Source organism: Canis lupus, chromosome 10 (genome assembly GCF_003254725.2).
Source record: "Canis lupus dingo isolate Sandy chromosome 10, ASM325472v2, whole genome shotgun sequence".
Taxonomy (NCBI): domain Eukaryota; kingdom Metazoa; phylum Chordata; class Mammalia; order Carnivora; family Canidae; genus Canis; species Canis lupus.
In genome coordinates, this window is record NC_064252.1 from 49,621,694 (window position 1) to 49,643,001 (window position 21,308).

General features: G+C 45.6%; 1 protein-coding gene across 1 annotated transcript in view; it reads left to right on the forward strand.

Moving 5' to 3' along the window:
• Nucleotides 1–21,308, forward strand: part of RHOQ (ras homolog family member Q) — a 39,737-nt gene that overhangs the window by 13,762 nt on the left and 4,667 nt on the right. Inside the window, exons 3-4 of the mRNA XM_025465898.3 lie at nucleotides 18,496–18,660; nucleotides 19,054–19,149. Coding sequence (XP_025321683.1) covers nucleotides 18,496–18,660; nucleotides 19,054–19,149 — 261 coding nt within the window. The remainder of the gene's footprint in view (nucleotides 1–18,495; nucleotides 18,661–19,053; nucleotides 19,150–21,308) is intronic.

Sequence of the window (21,308 nt, forward strand, 5' to 3'; positions counted from 1 at the left end):
CATCACATAACTTGTGCTCAGTATAGTATTTTATTATTGTTGTTGTTCATCTCTTACTGTACCTAAGTTATGAATTTAACTTCATCAGAGCTGTGTGTGGATGGGTCTAGCACAGGGTTCAGTGCTGTCTGCAGTTTCAGGCACCCATTGGGGGTCTTGGAATGTATTCCCGTGGATAAATGGGGACAACTACAGCCAGCGATCATGCAATATGCAGAGATATGCAAAGAAAGCCTTTTTCTTTTACTTCTCAAATTGGACAAGTTGGGAAAAGTTGATACCCAGGAGTTAGGGAAGCTGATGCTCTGTGCACCATTGCTGGGAGTAAAAATGGGCCCAAACTGTTTAGGGGTCATTTTGGCAAAGATCATTTTGGTGATCCATTTCTACAAATTTACACCAAGGAAGCATTCAGAATACGCAGAGATTTACATAAAACTCTATTTTTCACAGTGATTTTTATAATAGTGATAAACACATTAATGCACAGTATAAAGGGATTTGTTGGGACGCCTGAGTGGCTCAGTTGGTAGGGCCTCTGCCTTTGGCTTGGGTTGTGATCCTGGGGTCCTGGGATTGAGTCCCACGTCGGGCTCCTTGCTCAGCCGGGAGCCTGCCTCTCCCTCCGCCTGCTGCTCCCCCTGCTTGTGCTCTCTCGGTCTTTCTCGCTCTCTCTCTCTCTGACAAATGAATAAATGAAATCTTTTTTTTTTTTTAAAGGGATTTGTTAAATGGTGGTTTGGTGTGAGGATAATCACAGCTATTAAAAACTGCTTTGAAGGGGTGCCTGGATGGGCTCACTCAGTTAAGCATCTGACTCTTGGTTTAGGCTCAGGTCATGATCTTGAGATTGTGGGATCAAGCTCTGTGCTCAGCTCAGAGTCTACTCTCTCTCCCTCTCCCTCTCGCTCTTTCTCTCTCTCTCAAATAAATAAACAAAATCTTTTAAAAAGATTGCTTTCAACAAATACCTAAAGATATGTGAAAAAGCTAATGATGTGTTGAGAAAAAGCAAAACTCAAAACTATATATGCAGCATGATCACAGCTTTGAGAAATATGCATATATGTCATATGTGAAGAAAAAAATTGGAAAAAAACTGTCAAAATGTTAGTATTTGGCTCTAGGTGGTGATATTGAATATATTTAGAAATTTACTTTTTTATACTTTATTCTGTTTTCCCCCAATTTTTAAAAAGTCATTTCATTTTTATTAAAGTTGTATAGGCGCACAGTTTAAAGAGCCAGCATTTCTGTGAGATCCTATTACGGAGAAACAGGAGATTGCTGTCCACTTTCCCTCCAATTTAAACTCTTAGCTGTTTATTTTGCTAAAAAGTACCCTCTTTTGACTTCACACCATGAATGATGAGACTTTAGCTCTTTCATAGATGCTTTCCACTTTCCAGCCACCCTTTCACAGTAGCTAGATCGTAATTCTGTTCCATTATTGATCAATGTTTAGATTTTCATCACTATGTTGGCACAGCTGAGCCATGTGGTGTACTATAATTACTCTTCCCTTTTGTGCCACTTTTTGTTCCCTGAAATTAGTAATTATATTGCTTCTTCTCTTGCCTTTTTCACTACATGCTTCACTGTTTCACCCCAAACTTGCCTTTCCACACAATCAGGCGTATCAGACTTCCTACCAGTTTCTTCTTGGAGTCCTCCCTCATGACACTTCTGATGCTCTCCTGTCTGGGCTGGTTGCCTCCAGCCTGCTGCACAGCTTGGGATTTCCCTTCATTGTTTTGGGACTCCCTTGGGCTCTTTCTCTTGAGTTAGATCCCTATTTTATTTTTCATGTCTTCTTGGTTGATTCCCTCATTCTGCGGGAGCATATGTTTTATTAGCTTCCCGAGAAAAGGTGCATTGTAGGCAAAACTTTGGACATCTGGCATTTTTGAAAATCCTTTTACTTCCTTCAGACCTGATTGACACTTTGAAAATAGATTGGAAACCTTTTTTTTCACCTGTTCGCATTTTGAAGGCATGGCTCCATTGTCTTCTAGCTTCTGTGTGTGCTGTTGAAAAGCCTGATGCCAATCTGATCCTTGATTTTATGTCAAGAACCTGGTTTTCCTTTCTGGAAACTTAGGATCTGCCATTTTAACCTCCTGAAATTTCAAAATCATGGGCTTTGGGGTAAAGTCTAGCTGGTTATTGTGGACCCTTTCAATCTGGAAACTCATGGTCTGTGGTTCTGAGAAATTTTCTTGATTTATTTCTTTTAATCTCTTCATTTCCAGTTAATCTTCCTTGTTACACTAGAACTACCAGTTTTTAAATATTGGAGTTCTTGGACTGGTCCTCAGTTGTTTTTAAAATATTTGCTTCCTCTGCATTTTTGCTCTATTTTGGGGAGAGTTCCTCAGTTTCATCATCCACCCCTTCTATCACTTCTTTAAATATGATACTATTTTTAATTTTTAAGAGCCTTTTTCTGTTCCTTTTCTTTTTTTCTTCGGCACCTTCTAAGTCTGGATTGTTTTCCTTTTTTGATTGTCTTCTCTAATTTCTCTGAGGATAATGATAGTTATTCAAAGCTTTTGCCTTCCTGCACAGTATCACGTTTTGAGCTCTGTCTTTCCTGGTTATTCCTCACAGGTCCACTCATTTTTATAAGAGTGGCCCTGGGGCATATGAGCAGCTCTGTTTATGAGTGAAGCCGGCTGACTTGGCCCTTACTGAAAGTCAGGGTTTCCCCATCTCTGCACTATTGATATTTTGGGCCAGAAAATTCTTTGTTGTGGGGAGCCATCCTATGTATCATAGGATGTTTAAATTTTTTTTGGAATATTTTATTTACTCATGAGAGACGGCGGGGAAGAGGGGAGCAGAGACACAGGCAGAGGGAGAAGCAGGCTCCATGCGGGGAGCCTGACATGGGACTCGATCCCGGGTCTGCAGGATCACGCCCTGGGCTGAAGGCGGCGCCAAACAGCTAAGCCACGTGGGCTGCCCTCATAGGATGTTTAGCAGCCTCCCTGGCCTCTTCCCACGAAGGTAGGAAGCACCTCCCCCCAGTCATGACAACCAAAAATGTCTCCAGACATTGCCAGATGTTCCCTTAGGGCAACATCACCCCTCACTCTCCCTGGAACCCCCAGTGGAGAACCATTGCTAGAGGTGATCTCCCAGGGCCTTTTCCCTGGGGAATCTTTCCCCTTGGGCTACTCATATTCCTTAGAAAAGAATCTTCCACCCTCCTGTCTGAGGGGCACGTGCCAAGCTGCCACTGTTCCGGGAGGTGAGTGCAGGAAGCAGAGTAGGGGTCTTACTGTTTGGTGTGTGTCCTGGCCTTGCATTCAGTCTGTTCAACTGGACCTTGTGTCCCCCCATCCAGGGAACCCTCTGGTCTACCCTCTCCAGACACTAACTACCCCCCCGCCTTCTGTCAGGGTTGGGGAGAGTGCTCCCCACGACAGTGCATGGTTCACTCTGGGATTTAACTCCTGCGTAAGCAGGCTGACCTCATCCCTGGGTCTGTGGCTCCCGCCCACATGCAGAAGAACACGCCGCTATACTTTCCACACCTGCACGGGGTTTGTGGTGCAGAATAGGTGCTTCCTACCTTTCCCCTCATCGCCGGCCCCCTGAGGCTGCTAAGGCAACTCTCACTCGTTCTTCTGCCTCCCAGCTTCTAAAATTGTTTTGCTCGTCTGCTTTCCTTTTTGCTTTGTCCCTGGGGCTTTATGCCTTTTTTTTTTTTTTTTTAAATTACTGTCATGTTAGAGGATTTTGGAGCCATCAGAGATAACTGCATGTGTTCAGTTGGCTGGGATTTAACTAAAGTCATATCCATTTTTTATGTAACTAGAAAACAAATTTTAAAATGAAGTTATAGTGATGGCTGTTCTTTCCGGGGCCTGCTGTCCAGTGTAGCTGTCCTCAGCATCAAGGGACTTGGGAAGATGAATTCGGAAGAGGCTTGCTGGGGATGGAGGCTTTGGAGCACGCAGTGTTAGAAATCTTGGAGGAAATGTGTATTTTATGTGGGTTCTGAATCCCTGTGATGAACGTTTCCTTCCGCACGAGACGTGGCTTTCTAATGAACAGGATCGGTGTGTCCACCACATCCAGCATCTGAACCGTTGGCAGAGCTAGGTGGACACTGATATCCTAATTGTGAAATTTCTCCTTTGCTAGACTTTCTGTAGAGTCTCTGTAGACCACGACTTTCCAGTTAACTTGTTTTTCAGCCAGGCCAAGACATGCTGTATTAGGTTACAGCTTTCCTTACTTACGTTCTAGTTCCCTTGATTGGATTTGGGTGTTTTCCAGGGTGACCCACGCTGCAGATGACTAATACAGTCACAGTTTAATTTGCATTAATCTCATCATCAAAATGTTGCCTTATGTCAGATTATTAGGGTGTCCTACCATAGTTCACCTTGATTTAGTAACCCTACCTACAGGTATTAATGACAGTGGGAAGGAGCACTTTCAGCTCTGGGGACAGTGGTAAGGGGAGGGTCTGGACAGTTTTCTTAGGTGACAAGATGGCACATGTATGTGTAGGGTTTGGGATGAGGAGGGGGCACAGTTAGGACAAGGTATCCCGGGTCAAGAGAAAACACAGAGGGAGGCACACAGGAGAGGAGCAGACTGTCTCCATTGGGTGGCCACCAGGGAAGCCAGTAAGCAAGGTAGGGAGGGCATTTGATGTCAGCTGTGGCTAGCCTCCACCACCAGGCTAAAGGATTTGGACTTTCCAAGGGGTGCAGTGGGGAGCCAGGGACGTCTTCTGAAGATCTGTGTCCTGGTGGGAGACTAACAGAGAAACCTTAGGTCATTGTGGATTTTTCCACGCAGCCTCTTATAGTCCTCAAGGGTGGACCAAATGTCTCCCCACTGAATTTCTGTCCCACTGAGCACATGCATTTCTTGTCATTAATTTTATGCCTACATTTGAGGCCTTCTTTGGACTTGTTGATTTCATTTAGCTCTAACAATGACCTTATGAGGTAGGTGATACTATCTTCCCGTCTCACATTTGTTTTCTTAATAGATGAGAAAACAGACCCAGAGACACTGAAATAACTCGTAATAACTCTTACAGGTTACACGGATGGCCCATGCATGGCACATCGGTTAGACCTCAGACCAAGCCCTGTGGTTCCTCGTCTGTAATTCACTCTTCCAGGGCCCTCCCCCTGTTGCCAGTGTCTTACTAGATGGCCTAAGTCACCTGTGCCCTCCGACGGGACCTGTGTGCTGTTTGATTTTCCAGGCAGCACATGACACGCTCAGTAAAGGCGTTGACCTGCAGGACTGCGGGCTCCAACAGGTCTCGCCTTAGTGGGCAATGGACGGGGCCAGACTGGAGGGCCCGCACCTCCAAGATTGAAAACCACTCCGCCCCCAGCCCCCCCAGCCCCCCTGACCAGCCCAACTGCTCCGGCGACTGTCCCCACCACTTCACCTAGTGCCCTGCACTCCAGTGCCCGGGAGGGCGGGATCACAGCACTTGGCCCCGCGCCACCCCCAAGCTGTCCAGAGGATACACGAGAGAGTGGACACCCGAAGCCACTGGAGTGACTGTGTCTCTGGTGCTTTTGTCACCAAGTTTCATTGTTGCCATCTTCCTGGTCTGCCTATAGCACTCCATCCCTTTGATTTCCTTTCCCCGGCTCTCCATTTGCTTCCGGACTTGTCCCAGCCCCCACCCAGCCAGGTTTGTTTGTTTGTTTGTTTGTTTATATTCATGAGTGACACACAGAGACAGAGACACAGGCAGAGGGAGAAGCAGGCTCCCTGCAGGGAGCCCGATGCGGGACTCGATCCCAGGACCCCAGGATCACGCCCTGGGCTGAAGGCAGACGCTCAACCACTGAGCCACCAGGTGCCCACCAGCCAGGTTCTTTGCGGAGGGAGGCCCCGCTTCTGAATTGGCTGAGCCTCTTGGAGCACGCGGATTGCAGGTGCAAACGTGGGTCCGCTTAGCACCTCACGGCCAGCCCTGCGAAGTGCCGGCGGCTGTGTCCTCCGCGAGCCTGTGGGGGCCCCCCCGCGGCCCCGCCACCGTCCACGTGCCCACTCGTGCTCTCCCGCCCTCACGCCTCGTTCACCTTCATTTTACAAAACATATTTGAAAGAAGTAAATAGCATATTCGAGGTGTATTGGTGCAATTCAATAAAATGCCTGACTTCAGTCCTTGCCTGCCACAAGCACGGGCATTTCCGAAACCAGCAACACCCCTCAGTGTGAGTCACAAAGTCGACTTTGCCCTCAGCCCTCCTTTGCCACCTGTCTATTCCTCTGCCCCGAATTGGCTGAAACGGACTGGAGGTGGCTGGGCCTGGGCCCGAGCTAGCAGCCACCACGTGGGCCAGGAGCCTCCCGTACTGTACGCGGCTCCTTCAGTCTTCCCAAAGCTTAGTCCGTTTGTAGAGAAAGGAAACAGAAGGGGGAGGCAGCTTGCACAGGGCCACGCAGCTAGTAAGCCTGTGATTCAGAGATTCCACAGGTCTTTGTCCAAAGCCAATGATCTACTGTCTGGTTAAAACAAAGGGTCAAGAGGGGTCTAACCTAGTTCTTGGGACTGCATCCCTGCCTCACCTCTGTGCCACTCTCCTGTGCCTCTGGACGCCTGATGAGCTGCTTTGAGCCTCGGCTTCCTCCTCTGTAGAGTGGGAGCTGCCCTCTCTCGTAGGCTAATGGTGCGCGTGCAGTGGGAGAGCTGGAGTTTGCATGAAAACAGGACCAAGCTGCTCTTCTTGGCACTGGGAAATGAAATAAATTGGAGCAAGGTGGTGCAGTTGTGTGTTCCGGGCCTGGAAGAGCTCTGTTGGGAACCTTCCATAGTACAGAGCTGGAGGGGGGACAGGTGGAGTGGGGGTACAGAACACTCACCAAGAAGGGTAAGCCACACTCAGCACCATGGAGCAGGGTCGTGGTGATCCAGCTCAGGTCCTGAGGACTACGAAGCATTGGCTGTTTCTGGTCTGTGCAGTGCCTCTCTGAATTTCAAATAAATCTCTGTGAGAGCATGTGTGTGTCTGTGTGTATGCACGTGTGTCTGGGGGGGACACACACAAGGTCCCCTCTTTGCAGACTTGTGGACCTGCATGCATTTTTTTTTTAAATTAAGGTGAAACTGACGCAACATAAAATTAATCTTTTTTAAAAGATTATCTATCTGAGAGAGAGAGAGAGCACGAGCAGGGGCAGAGGCAGAGGGAGAAGCAGGCTCCCTGGGGTGCAATCCAGGGTGGTACAATCCAGGACGCTGGGATTACCACCTGAGCTGAAGGCACACACTTAACCGACTGAGCCACCCAGGGGCCCCAAATTCATCATTTCAAAGTGTACAATCCAGTGGCATTTAGTACATTCACGCTGTTGCACAACCAGCACCTCGATCTAGTTGCAAAACTGTTCATCACCCTAACATAAACTGCATGTATTTTTTAAAGATAAAAAATCTTCCTCTTCCATGAAAGTGTGTTTGTGAACTACATTAGGTTGTCCTGATTTTAACTGCCTGCCCAGAAGTCTTCCTCATCTCAGATGGCAGATGGCACTGTATGTTTGGCCAAGGAGTGTGGTTCAAGTACTCAGATTCCAAATGGACATGTTAGTCATGGTTTAACTCCTTCATGCAGTTTGGGGGCCTCATCTGGGCATGGAGAAAACCAGCATTTCAGGCTTAATCAGAGTGTAGCTCTGGGCGTCCTCTCTTGTTGCTTGGCTGCTTGTCTTTCTAGTATATTAAGAGCCCAGGGATGCCTGGGTGGCACCGTGGGTCAAGCATCCGCCTTCGGCTCACATCACGATCCTGGGATCAAGCCCTGCATTGGGCTCCCTGCTCAGTGCGGAGCCTGCTTCTCCCTCTACCTCTGCCCGTCCCCCGGATTGTGCCTCTGCTTGTGCGCGCGCGCGCGCTCTCTCTCTCTCTCAAATAAATAAATGAAATCTTTAAAAAAAAAAAAAAAGGCCCAGGAGGAATAAGTATATATGTAATGAGTGTCTTCAGGCTTTGTAAGCATTTTCATGGCCTCAGAGGCAGAGAAAGGCAGGTGTTATTGCACAGCTAAGGACAATGGTGTTGCCTCTGGATTTGGCTCATGCATAACTCCCAGGTCTGGGTGGGCTGTCTGTGTTCCATGTGTGGTCCCTCCAGTGCGGGAAGCCCAGGTGACCTGTATCCCAGAGGTTGAGGGCTGCTCCCCTGGAAGTGTCAGCCCTGATACTCCCATAGGCCTCCCACTGTGTAGCTAGCCCTGGGGTAGCACCTACTCCACTGTGACACACGGACCACAGCACTGGCTGACGTAGAGCGGAGGCCCCAGATCATTCCATGAGCTGCAGAGATGGGGCCAGCGAGTGGCAAATCCTTATATACTGAGTGGGGTGGATGGGAGGAGGGTGAGAAAGAAGAAAAGCAGCAGAAGGAGAAGATGGATGAGGGGTAGCTACCTCATTCTGATCGGACTTCTTTTTTTTTTTTTATTGGTGTTCAATTTACTAACATACAGAATAACCCCCAGTGCCCGTCACCCATTCACTCCCACCCCCCGCCCTCCTCCCCTTCTACCACCCCTAGTTCGTTTCCCAGAGTTAGCAGTCTTTACGTTCTGTCTCCCTTTCTGATATTTCCCACACATTTCTTCTCCCTTCCCTTATTTTCCCTTTCACTATTATTTATATTCCCCAAATGAATGAGAACATATAATGTTTGTCCTTCTCCGACTGACTTACTTCACTCAGCATAACTTCTTAGGTCATGTGCGCATCCAGGCACCAATGACTATGCCCCGCGGGGCAGGGAATGAACCCCTTGGAAAACCCAGGGACTACTTCATCCTGATTGGACGACTTAGGTCAGGTGCCCACTCGGGAACCAATGGCTTTGACTAGACAGTGGCAAATGGAACTCCATGATTGGCTTAGTCTAACCGGGAATTCTCTTAGCTTGAGTATGGATAGACTCCAGGTCCCTGGAGGCATGTGTCTGGGTGGAGGAGGGATGGGTCTGAACCAAATCAGTTTTGGAAGAGAGGAAGTGGGAGAAGAGTGCTGGGCGGGCAGTGAACGATTCACGGAGTCTGGAGGATACTGGTAGGAAGAGAGGCAGCGCTAGTACGCGGAAGACATGAGGTGGCAGGAGGGGCCCAGGGTGCCCGGGAAGCACAGAGCAGGGGGCGCTTCATCTGAATCGTGGGTGCGGAGAAGGTTTGTTGGATGCAGAGATTTTTAGACCAAAGCCTGGAAGATGAGCAGGACTTGCCCAGGTAAAGAAGTCTGGGAGGGGAAGGACAGCGGGCCACTGGGCAAGGGGCTGTCTTGCTGGGTATCGGGGATGTCTCAGGGTCTGGCTCGGGCCTGATGGGTGGTGATATCTTTTACTGAGATGGCGAATGCAGGGGGAGTTGCAGATTTGAGGGAGAAGAAATGATTGTAGTGCAGAAATGTCGAAATTTGGGATGCTTCTGATCCAGCCAAAAGGAAGCATCTAGAGCTGGGTGTGGCACCCAGAAGGCAGAGAGCTCCCACTATTCTGACCTTGTACTTGACATCTCGAGCTCAACACGTCCAACCCTGGCCTCTTGAGTTTTCTCCCTCCTGTGCTTCTCCAGCCACAGGTTTCATCATCTCTGTATAAGACATTATCCATTCATCCAGCGGCACAAGCTAAACCCTGGATTCTTCCAGAGACGTCTCTGACCTTCAGCCCCATATCCAGCCCATCACCCAAGCCTGAGTCCCTTCCCGAGGTGGATCTAGGAGCCACCATTTCTCCAGCTGCCAGCTGCTACCACTCAGGTCTCACTACCATCTTCTGTCACCTGAATTACGGTACCCGCCTTTCTCCAGGACTCCAGCCTGAATTGCCTTTTTTTGTTTTAAATAGATTTTACTTATTTATTCATGAGAGACACCAAGAGAGAGAGAGAGAGAGAGAGAGAGAGAGAGAGAGAGGCAGAGACACAGGCAGAGGGAGAAGCAGGCTCCACACAGGGAGCCTGACGTGGGACTCGATTCCGGGACTCTAGGATCAGGCCCTGGGCCAAAGGCGGCATTAAACCACTGAGCCGCCTGGGGATCCCCTGAATTGCCTTTTTGTTTTTAAAAAAAAATTGATATGACTTTTTTTTTCCCTGAACCTTTCAAGAACTTTCCATTACAGTAGGCTCCGGTCCCGGAGGGCTGCCTCTGCAACTCTGCCTTGTCTGTCACTCTGGCCTTTCTCAGGACCTCAGTATCTGTCGGGGCCATTCTGCCTCAGGGCTTTTGCACACACTGCCCTTACACTGTCCCCTGCATCTCAGGTTAGATGTCTCTCCCTCCAAGAGGTCTTTCCTAACCCCCAGACTGAATCTGGTCTCCCTGGTTATTCTCTCTCCCCCATCCCTGGCTCTTGGGCTTCATAACAACTATCCCGATTTGCATTTCTCACCACTTTTCGGTCTCATTTTGCTAAATGCCTGGCTCAGTGCCTCAGCTCTATCAGACCCATTTCCCCTTTTTGTAAGAAACATGTCTCTTTTCCTTATCCGCAGAGGCAATCTACAGGAGGTGTACTCTGCACACATCACTTTAAATCAGTGTAACATCTTATGATACGAAGGAGAATAAAAAGAATACTTTCTTTTCACAATAAAAATAGTTATTTCGGTATTAAATTTGTAAGCTCCCAGGGCTGAGTCCTCATAGGTCACAGTGAAGTAAGTAGTCAGATGCCTACACCTACAGGTGGAATTGCCATGAATGCCTAACTAGGCTGTTGACGAATGTAATAGCATTTTATGGGTTCCACGCTAAGGGCGACGTTGCCAGGGGCGTGTGGTTTTCTACAATGGTAAGCAACTCCTATAACGTTTTGAGCAAAATAAAGTACAGTCTTCCTTTCTCGTTCAATTTGTGCTGAAATGACCTTCCTAGAAAATTCATAAAAACAGTGCAACGAATACTTGGTGCTTTTATACACAACACAGTTAGGTCGTAGATTCAGGTAATTCTAAAAGGATCTTTCGTGTTCACCAACGCCTGGCAGATGTCATTTTTTGTTATTTCTTGAATAGTCCCTCACCATCATGTGGGACCTGGGACTGTTTTTCATTACACAGGTTATGTAGCACGCTGGCTCCCATCCCTAAATGCTCGTAGAGGTCCCCCATTCATGTTGACAATAGAACCGCCCCCCCAAACACATCTCCAAAGATCCCCCAACATGGAGCAGTAGTGCTGTATTTGAGAGGCACCTGCCTTTCCTATTATCCTGTGAACTCGTGAGGGCAGGGTCCCTATCTGTTTTTCATTGTAGCATACACAGTGCCCAGCACCTAGCTGGCGGATACTTGGTGGAATAAATGAATGAACAAATGTTCCGCCGACATGAAATTTATGTCAAGAAAATTAGAAAAGGACTATCCCGCATGGAAGTGTGACCTGGCATTTACCTTCTTGGTGCATGCCTTAGGCCAGCTGACCTCCCTTTTAGTGAAAGAGACGTGTAATTATAGCTGCAGACAATGTAGAAATTCAGCTCTAAACCCTTTACAACAAGGGAAGTCGTCTCGCTGTGCACAAAAGAAATCACACAGGCTCTGAAGTTGTGGTTTGTCTTTTTTTGGAAAGTCAGGCTTGTGTGTTGAAGAGCTCAAAACACTTGACCAGCTCTCTCATTTATCTTAACATGTGTATGCTATATTTATTCTCCCGTCACAGATGGGGAAATGAAGCTTGCCTAAGGGCCATATTTAGCTAAGTCTTGATCCTCTGCCTTGTGGGGTCAGGGCAGATAAAACAGAACCCTAAAGCTTGATTTTTAGCCAGTAGTTGAAACCTCCTCCCACATTAAATCTGTTACTAGGGCTGCCCACAAGGGTGAAAAGTATTAGTTTGAGCATTTTTAACCATGTGATATGGCCATCCAGTACAAGCCTCTCCTTTTGGAGATGAGAAAATGCTGGATCATAAGGACGTGGTCAGACAGCAGCAGAGCTGATCTCCAGTGCACTATCTGCTGCCTCACGCCTCGTTTTCTCTCCTTTTTCTCCAGCCCATCTGAATAGGACTTATGATCATTCAAGCAGGCAAAAGGAAGGTAGGGATGGAACAGAAGCCAAAGATCCGGTTCACTAGCTCTCAAGTAATTGTTAAATTAACTGGAAGACCGACTTAACTACGAATCAACACACATGAAAATGACAGTTGCCAAAAGTTAGGAGCTGAACCTTCAGTTTCAAGAATTTTTTTTTTTTTACAGACAGCTACTCAGGCCCGTGACCTATAAATAGCACTTCCCAACCCAACTAAAGATCAAAAAATAGGGGCACCTGGGTGGCTAAGTGGTTGAGCGTCTGCCTTTGGCTCAGGGTGTGATCCCGGGGTCCTGGGACCGAGTCCCACATCAGGCACCCTGCAGGGAGCCTCCCTCTCTCTCTGCCTATGTCTCTGCCTCTCTCTGTGTCTCTCATGAATAAATAAATAAATAAAATCTTTTTAAAAAATCAAAAAATAAGTGATACAGCCAAATATTTGGGAACCTTTTGAAACATTGACCTCTAATAAAATTCTTTCTCAAAAAAAAAAAAAAAATAAAATAAAATAAAATAAAATTCTTTCTCCTCCCCCAGTGCTCTTTAGTTCAAGGAGGGGGTGGCCAAATTCAATAAACTCATTACTGATGTTTGATAAACCAGCTTCTTAAAGTGCTCCCCAAAGGGGTGCACAACCCAGCTTCCTTAAAAAACAGATTTTTTTAAATATTGTATTTATTTATTCATGAGAGACACAGGGAGAAGCAGAGACAGGCAAAGGGAGAAGCAGGCTCCTTCCAAGGAGCCTAATGCGGGACTTGATCCCAGCACCCCAGGATCAAGCCCTGAGCCCAAGGCAGATGCTCAACCATTGAGCCACCCAGGCGCCCCCCCCCCAAAAAAAAAAAAACCCAGCTATTTTAAATGGGAGTGAAAAAGTGGTATTTTCATTTTGCAGAGTTAAATGCAAAATGAACTCAAAGGTGATGCAAGCACTTGACAAAGGAGACAGGGACTCACAGGCTACTATTATGGTGAATTACAGCAGAAGTGTTTATAAGTTGGATTTATGACAAACAGCTTTTCATCTTCAGAAGCTAGCTGCAGTGCACGTGGCCTCTTGGCTTTAGGAGAGAGCCCTTTGTGGGGTGGGGCGTTCCAAGAGCCATGCCTGATACCTATTTTGGGCTTCTTACTAGAAGCAGATGTTGGGTTAGAGATTGCTACTGTGCACTTTGGAAGGGACAGAGTTGCTCCTTCATGTTCCACAAGCCACCAGTCTCAAGAGCCATTCTTACTCGGTCGACATACATTTTCTCTATTCCTTAAAGGAGTCAGAAACTGCTCTATGCTTTAGACATCTGGGGCTTGTCTGTTAAAGAGTTATTCCGCTGTGGTCCCACTTTTTCTCATCATAGGTTGTTATAGAGGAAGACTCTTGTAGGTTTTGATGAATGACTATTTTCTAAATTGAAGTAACAGCCTGCATTCTTGGGCGGTATAGTACATTCTCAGAGCACTTTGCAGCCTTCTAAGCATTTATCCCTGACACTCTCCCAGTTTGTGGACAGAGACACTGAGCCTCTAAGAAAGAAGTGAGCTGACCAAGGCCACGTGGCTGGTAGGTCATGTATGTGCCAGTCCTTGCCATTGGGTAAGGCACGACTAGATGCTGGCTCTCCTGAGTCTTTTCTTAGCATCACCTCTTTACCGTAACTCTTAGTATTCACCCCATTCTGGCCTGTGATAAAGTGTTCGCGTATGTCTGTCTCCCTTACCATGAACCGCCTCTGAGCAGAGACTGTTAGAGATGTTTGTGTCTCTCCCCACCTTCCAGATTCTTCCTCTTTGCGTGCCCCAGTCTCTTCTTCTAGGCTGTGGCCCGGAGGTCCACAAAGCACTGGTGAGGTGCACAGACACGTCGTGCATACCACTGCCTTGTGAGCTTGGTGCCTTTTCTTGGACACACAGATATGAGAGCACTTGGCACGTGTAATAAGGTGTTTTACAAATTGGATATGATCTGAATCTTGTCCTTCACTTCCCAGATGATTGCACTTAGCACCATTCTGGGTACGTGGTTGGTGCTTATGAATGTTTCTTGGATGAAGCATTTATCTAGTTCACCTACTCTAGTTCACACTACTTTCGTTCATTTTTTTTTTCTTAAGATTTTATTTTTAAGTAATCTCTTCACCCAGCGTGGGGCTCAAACTCACAACCCTGAGATCAAGAGTTGTACGCTCCATGGACTGAGCCAGCCAGGCACCCCAACGACTGTCATTTTATATGTATACATCCTGAATTCCCAACTAAACTACAAGCTCCAGAGGAGACAGTTCCTTCCTTGTGTGTATGTACTCCTGGTACATCGCCCATGGTATGGGCTCTGTGAATCTTCGCTGACTGAGTTTAAATGATCAGTGTGTGATAGCATGCCTGCTAACAAAGCATGGCAAGGCCTACACCGTCCACTGTGCATGGTTTTGCTTGAGCTGTATACTTCAGATATGTATTTTAAATAGACACACACATCCTAGAAGCATGTATTTTACCCAGAATTCCCAAAAGTAGGAGGGAGCCCAGGTCCACAGGAAGGGGATAGAGGTGGTGCAGAAGTGCTCACGGGCACTGACAGCCGAGCTGTAGGTGAAGAGCTGTCTCTCAGCCGAGGGTTGTTTGCTGCACGTGAAGACCTCTCTTTTCCCGTCAGAGCCCGATTCTTCAGTGTCCTCTTGTTGGCGGATTCTGGGCAGGTTGTAAGAGTATGATAGTTTTCAAGGGTCAAGCTTGTCATCATCACAGATCAAAGGCTCTTGACAGGAATGGAGGGCCTCCTCACGAAGCTATCTGAACACCCTTTTTAAAAAATTGATAGTTCTGGCACTTCGCCAGTTGGGTAACAAGCTGAAGATTTTACTAAGCCGCCCGACAGTCCTGTTGACTGAACTTGCCGTAGGTTTTCATGGTTTTGATGTTAAGATAGTTGTTTTTAAATTCTCTACCCCCATTGGGAAATATTTAAATATCTGCCTTTTTGGGGGTCAAGATTTTTTTATTTATTCACAAGAGACACACAGAGAGAGGCAGAGACACAGGCAGATGGAGAAGCAGGCTCCTCAAGGGGAGCCTGATGTGGGACTCGATCCCGGGACCCTGGGATCACGACCTGAGACAAAGGCAGATGCTCAACCACTGAGCCACCCAGGCGTCCCTAAATATCTGCCTTTTTAAAACATTTGAACTAAAATAGAATTGATTGGGTTAGGAGGATGCCAGAGAATCGGCTTGGAGGATCTCTGACTTCGGTTAAGTGGCTGTTTAAAATTAAGGGCTGTTGCTCCCTTTCTTTGTGATGCCAGGAGTTTCAAATGTAAAGCTGGAGATGAAAGTTTCCTTATGTTTCAGTTTATTTATCCCCAAATCCAAATCTTCACTGCACCGGAAGTTCACCCGGGACACTGCACAGTGGGGGTAAACAATGTCATTTGGTGATGCAGGATACAGTATGGACGGGGGAGAATTTATTTTTTAAATTTGCTATCTGTTATTGGACATCTAATTACTCAGGCTGAATAGAAGCAGAAAGGTCTCCTTCTTTTAATAACTGCCAGTTATTTAGCCACAGATTAGAGGCAGAAGTTCATTTTCAGTAGTTCAGACAGAAGAAGTAACACTGCCTTCCAAGGAGTTCTAAACATACTTGTCTTTGTGAGTTTTTTTTAAATAACCTCAATCCATCACAGTTTAATTATTCCAACAAAATCTGCAAGTTAACAAGTGTCTAGAAATGATTAATTTCCTTCCTATGTGTCTGCATGTATCTCAGCGAGGAAAGTCTGTATTTGTTATGGTTATGAAAGGCATCTGTACAACAGACCTGTGTTCTATAGAATGTTTGCATTAATGTTATTAAGCATTTCTAGAGAACTTCGCATTCACTCACTATTTCTTGTAATCTCCTTCTAGAGAAAGTACACGTTCTATTCCCCTGATGAGGTAAATTTGCTTGAAAAGTAAAATTTTCATTACAGAAATCTAATTTGATTTTTTTTTTTTTTGGTCACATTTTAGTCTTAAGGCTCTTGAGTTCCAAAATGACTAATTAGGACAATGATGATATAGCATTCTCTTTCATTGATCTGAAAATTATACTGTCCTCAAGGGACCTCAGTTTGTTTTGTGTATCTTGATGCCAGAGGAGAAAATGTTACTTCTCCCAAAAGAGCTTCTTCTCTGCAGTGGGAGAGAGCTGCGAAGCCAGCCCTGGTGGGAGATGGAGGGCCCGCTGCGTGGATTTGCAGAGGAAAAGGAGAATCGCTGTCCCATGGGATGAAGGATTTATGTTACAGTGCTAGAAGAGGTGTTGCATGTGCCTGGCACTATGCCCAGTGCTTTCGTCGCATGATTTCATTGATTCCTCAGAATCCAGGGAGATCGTATCCTCGTTTCTCGTTCTGTGAAAATTGATATCCAAATATGGACAAGGAGAGATTTTTAACAAGAACACCCACCCCCTCACTGCCTGACCGTGCTGAGCACACGTTTGCTCAGGAACCCAGAGTTGCCAGGTGGAATGCTAGGATCAGCGCTGACCCTACTTCTCCGCCGTGGACGTGCAGTTGGAAATAGCAGAGCAGAAAGTGAATTTAGTTCATGCACCCATTCCGCTGGGTAACGCTCAAACTGAATTGTGAAAACCTGTTATAATTTTTAACAGTAGCCCTCTTAAAGTGACCGGCAGGGGTACAATGTGTTCCACACCCCTGCTACCGGATTTCTTCATTAATTAATGCCATTCATTAATGCCCTAGCATGGCTTTATTCAAAAGCAGTTAGAGGGCCCCTGTTTTAAACAGGAAGGGTAAAGAAGATTGGAGATGGCATTTCCCCCTCGGCCTGTGGCGGCCAGCACCTGAGAAACCTTGCGCTGCCCCTGGCAGCAGGCTGCAGCTGTGCTTTCTGAAAGCATCACAGAAAAACAGAAGGGCTGACTCCCAGGTCAAGAATTTGAGGCTTGAACACACTTGCGTTGAACATTCTAGTAAGGAAAATGTCAGAAGGTGACACAAAAGGAAAATTGTCCCACAAGGGAAATGCTACTGCTCCTGCTGAGCCACGAGCGCAGGGTGTTTTTAACAGGTTCCGCGTTCACACGGTTCTGGTCGGGAAGGGGTGGGAGGGGTGGTGGCCGAGATGAAGAATAAAGTTTCCCTGAAACCAGAGGAGAATCGAACCATGGCAGAAATGGGAGTCCTGACGGTTCACTCATCAGAATGGAAATAAGCAGAATATTTGTGGCATAGAAAGGAGTCTAAGCAAAACAGGATCGGTAGGACAGCCCTTCTGCAGAATTCAAAGCAGCAGTTTAAAATTATGTAGTAGTCCAGGGTGCCTGGGTGGCTCAGTGGGTTCAGTGAATGACTCTTGGTCTCAGCTCAGGTCATGATCTCAGGGAAATAAGATCGAGCCCCCAGTCGGGGTCTGCACTCAGCAGGGAGTCTGTTTCTCTCTCTCTCTCTCTCTCTCTCTTTCTCTCTCTCCCCCCCCCCACAACCCTCAGCCCCTCCCCCTGCTCTCTCTGCCTCTCTAAAATGAATAAATAAATCTTTAAAGAAAAATAAAATTATGTAGCAGCCTAACGTATTCCCATGTGGAAAGATCTCCGGGAGATACCGAAGGATGCAGAACAACACAGATCGCTTGATCTCTTCTATGTACGGATGTTGGAATACGTACAGTTGGTTTACACATGCGTAGAAGGAGAATTGGGAAGATACACCTGAAAACACCTACATTTGGGGAAGGGAATGGAAATCGAAGAGGAAAGGGGGATCTTTGTGCGTTCACTCTATGTTTCTATCTTTAAACTTGCACACACGCGTAATTAAGAAAACAGTATAAAGAGGGCAAACAGATATTCAAGGTCTCCGTGTAATGTACAGTGGTTAAGGTGTAGGTTCTGGAGTAACACTGTCCGGGGTTGCATCCCGTCTCCTTCCCACTGGTTGTGCACCTTGCACAGGTTATTTCACTTCTGTGCCTCCTTTCCTTCCAGTGGAAGACAGGGTAAGAGTACTTAGGTCATGTAGCTCTTAGGAGGATGAAATAAGTAATGCGGGGGAGGGCGCCTGGATTATATCCTGACACTCCGTAAACATTCAACATCTGGTAGCCGTTATAAATTAGGATCATCAGACAAGGTGTAGCTTCAGTCAATTCTTTGTGTAAATTTTGCAGTTTAACGTGTTTCTAGTGGCGGCTTTAGTAATTGCGATACATTTTCTCCAAGTTTCGTTGTAGTTGTTAATGATGTTTTCATACCGTTGGTAACCCCAAGAGGAAGAACTAACAAACCAATGGAATTATCTTGATTTTTGTAGAGTGCCAGACATTGTGTTTGTGGAATTCTCCTGACTTTGCTTCTTCGGCCACGTAACCTTATATACCTGCTGTTGATAAACTAGAGAAATGGGAATAATGAGGTTTTTCTCTCTTCCTTAGGAAGACTATGATCGTCTGAGGCCTTTATCTTATCCAATGACTGATGTCTTCCTTATATGCTTCTCTGTGGTAAATCCAGCCTCATTTCAAAATGTGAAAGAGGAGTGGGTACCGGAACTTAAGGAATATGCACCAAATGTACCCTTTTTATTAATAGGAACTCAGGTATGCCTGCTTTGATGTTACCCATTTAAGAATAGTCTCTTTGGCCTATCTCGTGCTGTTGCTTTCAGAGAAATAAGGTTTAGCAAATGATATGCATGTTTAATTTCAATTGCAAGTTGTAAAAATACTATTTCTTATAGAAAAATAAGAATTTGGTCAAAGAAAAAAAAAAAAGAATTTGGAATTTGGTCAAAGTAGTGCCAGAGGAAAGCAATCATACGGGTTGTTTTTTTGTTTGTTTGTTTTTGTTTTTGTTTTAAATGAGTTGGTTTTAAAAGTGAAGTTCATCTGTTTAATCTTCATTTGGTATGTGGGACTAAATGGGACTACATGCTTTGATTTATCTTTAAAGACTTGTAACATTATGGGACATTGTTGAACTTTCTTGATTAGATTGATCTCCGAGATGACCCCAAAACTTTAGCAAGACTGAATGATATGAAAGAAAAACCGATTTGTGTGGAACAAGGACAGAAACTAGCAAAAGAGGTAACAGAACCTTTATGAAATTTAAAAAGAAATGTCAAAGCAGCTCAGGTAATAATAGCTAACATTTATTGTGCATTTACTGTATGCCAGGCACTGTGCTGAGTGCTGTACGTGTATTACCTCACTTACTCCTTGCACCTCTACTCGGGTGGGTCTGACTACCACAAACGGGGACTTGGCGATGGCAGGTAACTTGTCAGGTCCCGTAGGTAATAAATGGCAGAGCTGGGCTGCAGGAAAGGCCGGACCACAGAGCCCAGGCACTCGCACCTGCGCGACAAAGCCAATGATATTTTCCTAATAAGTTACCTGAAGAAAGAGGCATCAGAAAAAGCCTTTTTAAATCTCTTAAATGTTTAAACTGTGCCAAAGCAGACTCTGTCTTCTGTTAAGACTCATAGAATTGATGGGGAATGGCATGGGGTGAGTTTAAATCTGCAGTTAAAACCAAAAAGTTATGATCTGAAAAGAAACATGTTGAGTTTTCTTCCAATTTTTTTTATGAAACATAGAAAATATTAGCATTCTAAAAAATATACAACTGTGATGTGCATAAAACTTTTAACTTCTATTCTTCCTCCCCCTGAAGTTAGGCTTACTTTTCTCTCTCTTTGGCCCTAACATTATTGGATTCTGTTTTATAGATGTGACTCTAATAGGACTTTTGTGGAAACAGAATCTAATAAGGTCTTTTTAAATGTACTATTAGGAGGCAGAAGAAAGCAAGAAAACTTTTTGGAGGACGGTTTTTTCCTAAAACAAAAGACAAATAGCTTCACTAACAAATCGCTTTAGAAATTCCGTGTAGTAAATTTCATAATCTCAGGGAGAGAAAGAATTTCTAAAACTTCATAGAGGTAAAATTGGCAAATGACATTGGTGATTTAACTACATAAAAATTTGATACATCAAATGCCAGAAACACGATGGGAAGTCATGAAACAAACTTGATATGTATGGCTGAAAAATGGGTTAACATACTTAGTATACAGGAATTCCTTGCATATGAATTAATCAGAAAAAGACATATATTACCCCAATAGAAAAATGGACTTAGAACCTCAATGGAAAATTTACCAAAAAATACAGATTGCCATTGCATATAGGAAGTGTGTTCAGAGTCCTCAGTAGTCAAATGTAAGTTCAATTTACCCCTATTAAATTGGCAAAAAAAGAGAGAAATTAATTATAATAGCCACTGTTCCAGGGGTGTAAGGAAATGGGCACTCTCTTGTTACCGTTGGTCATTGAGGAAAAGCAATCTTGACAATATGCAAAAGCCTCAAAGTCATGCACACTTTTGATCAGGCCATTCCATATGTAGTAACTGATCTTTAAAAAATTATTCCAGGGGCACCAGGGTGGCTCAGTGGGTTAAGCATCTCCCTTTAGTTCAGGCCATGATCCCAGGGTACTGGGATTGAGTCCTAAGTTGGGCTCCCTGCTCTGTGTGGAGTCTGCTTCTCCCTCTTCCCCTGCCATTCTCCCCAGCTTGTGCTCTCTGGCTCTATCATCTGTCAAATAAAATCTTTAAAAAAAGTTATTACAGAGATGGCTACAAAGTTGCTGCCTTGTTTCTAATTGGAAAAAAATACATAACAAAAAAAACCCTGCTTCTATTAAAAATTTACAGTAACACATGTTGAGATGTTTGTATTTATTATGTGGTTTTAGGGGGAAAAAGTGGTTGCAAAACACTAGCACCCCACTTATAGGCCTGTTGGCAGCAGAATACTTTCACCTGGCCCCCTTGCAGGCCCTCTCCTGGTTCCGTCCCCTGGCAATGGCCTCTCCTCCATGTCTCCTCTCCCTGTCTCCGTGCTGGATGCCCAGGGATCAGCACTCAGCTTCTGGTACAGCCTTTCTTCTGCAGCTCCCCTCACTAGGCCTAGGCGAGCTGCTGTCGGGCTGGCGGTTTGCAAAGTCTGCCACTGAAGATGCCCAGATTTCTATCTCCAGCCTGACCACCTCCCTGAACTCTTGTAGACTTGGTTATCCAGCTGTTCCCTCACCAAGTCCATCTGGGTGGCTAAGCATCTAAAAATTAACATGTCCAAAACGGAATTCCTAATTTTATCCTCCGTGCCTGTCCTCCCGGTTACTCAGCTCAGAAACCTTGAAGTCACACTTGATTTTGCTCTCGCTTTCCTCCTGTCCCA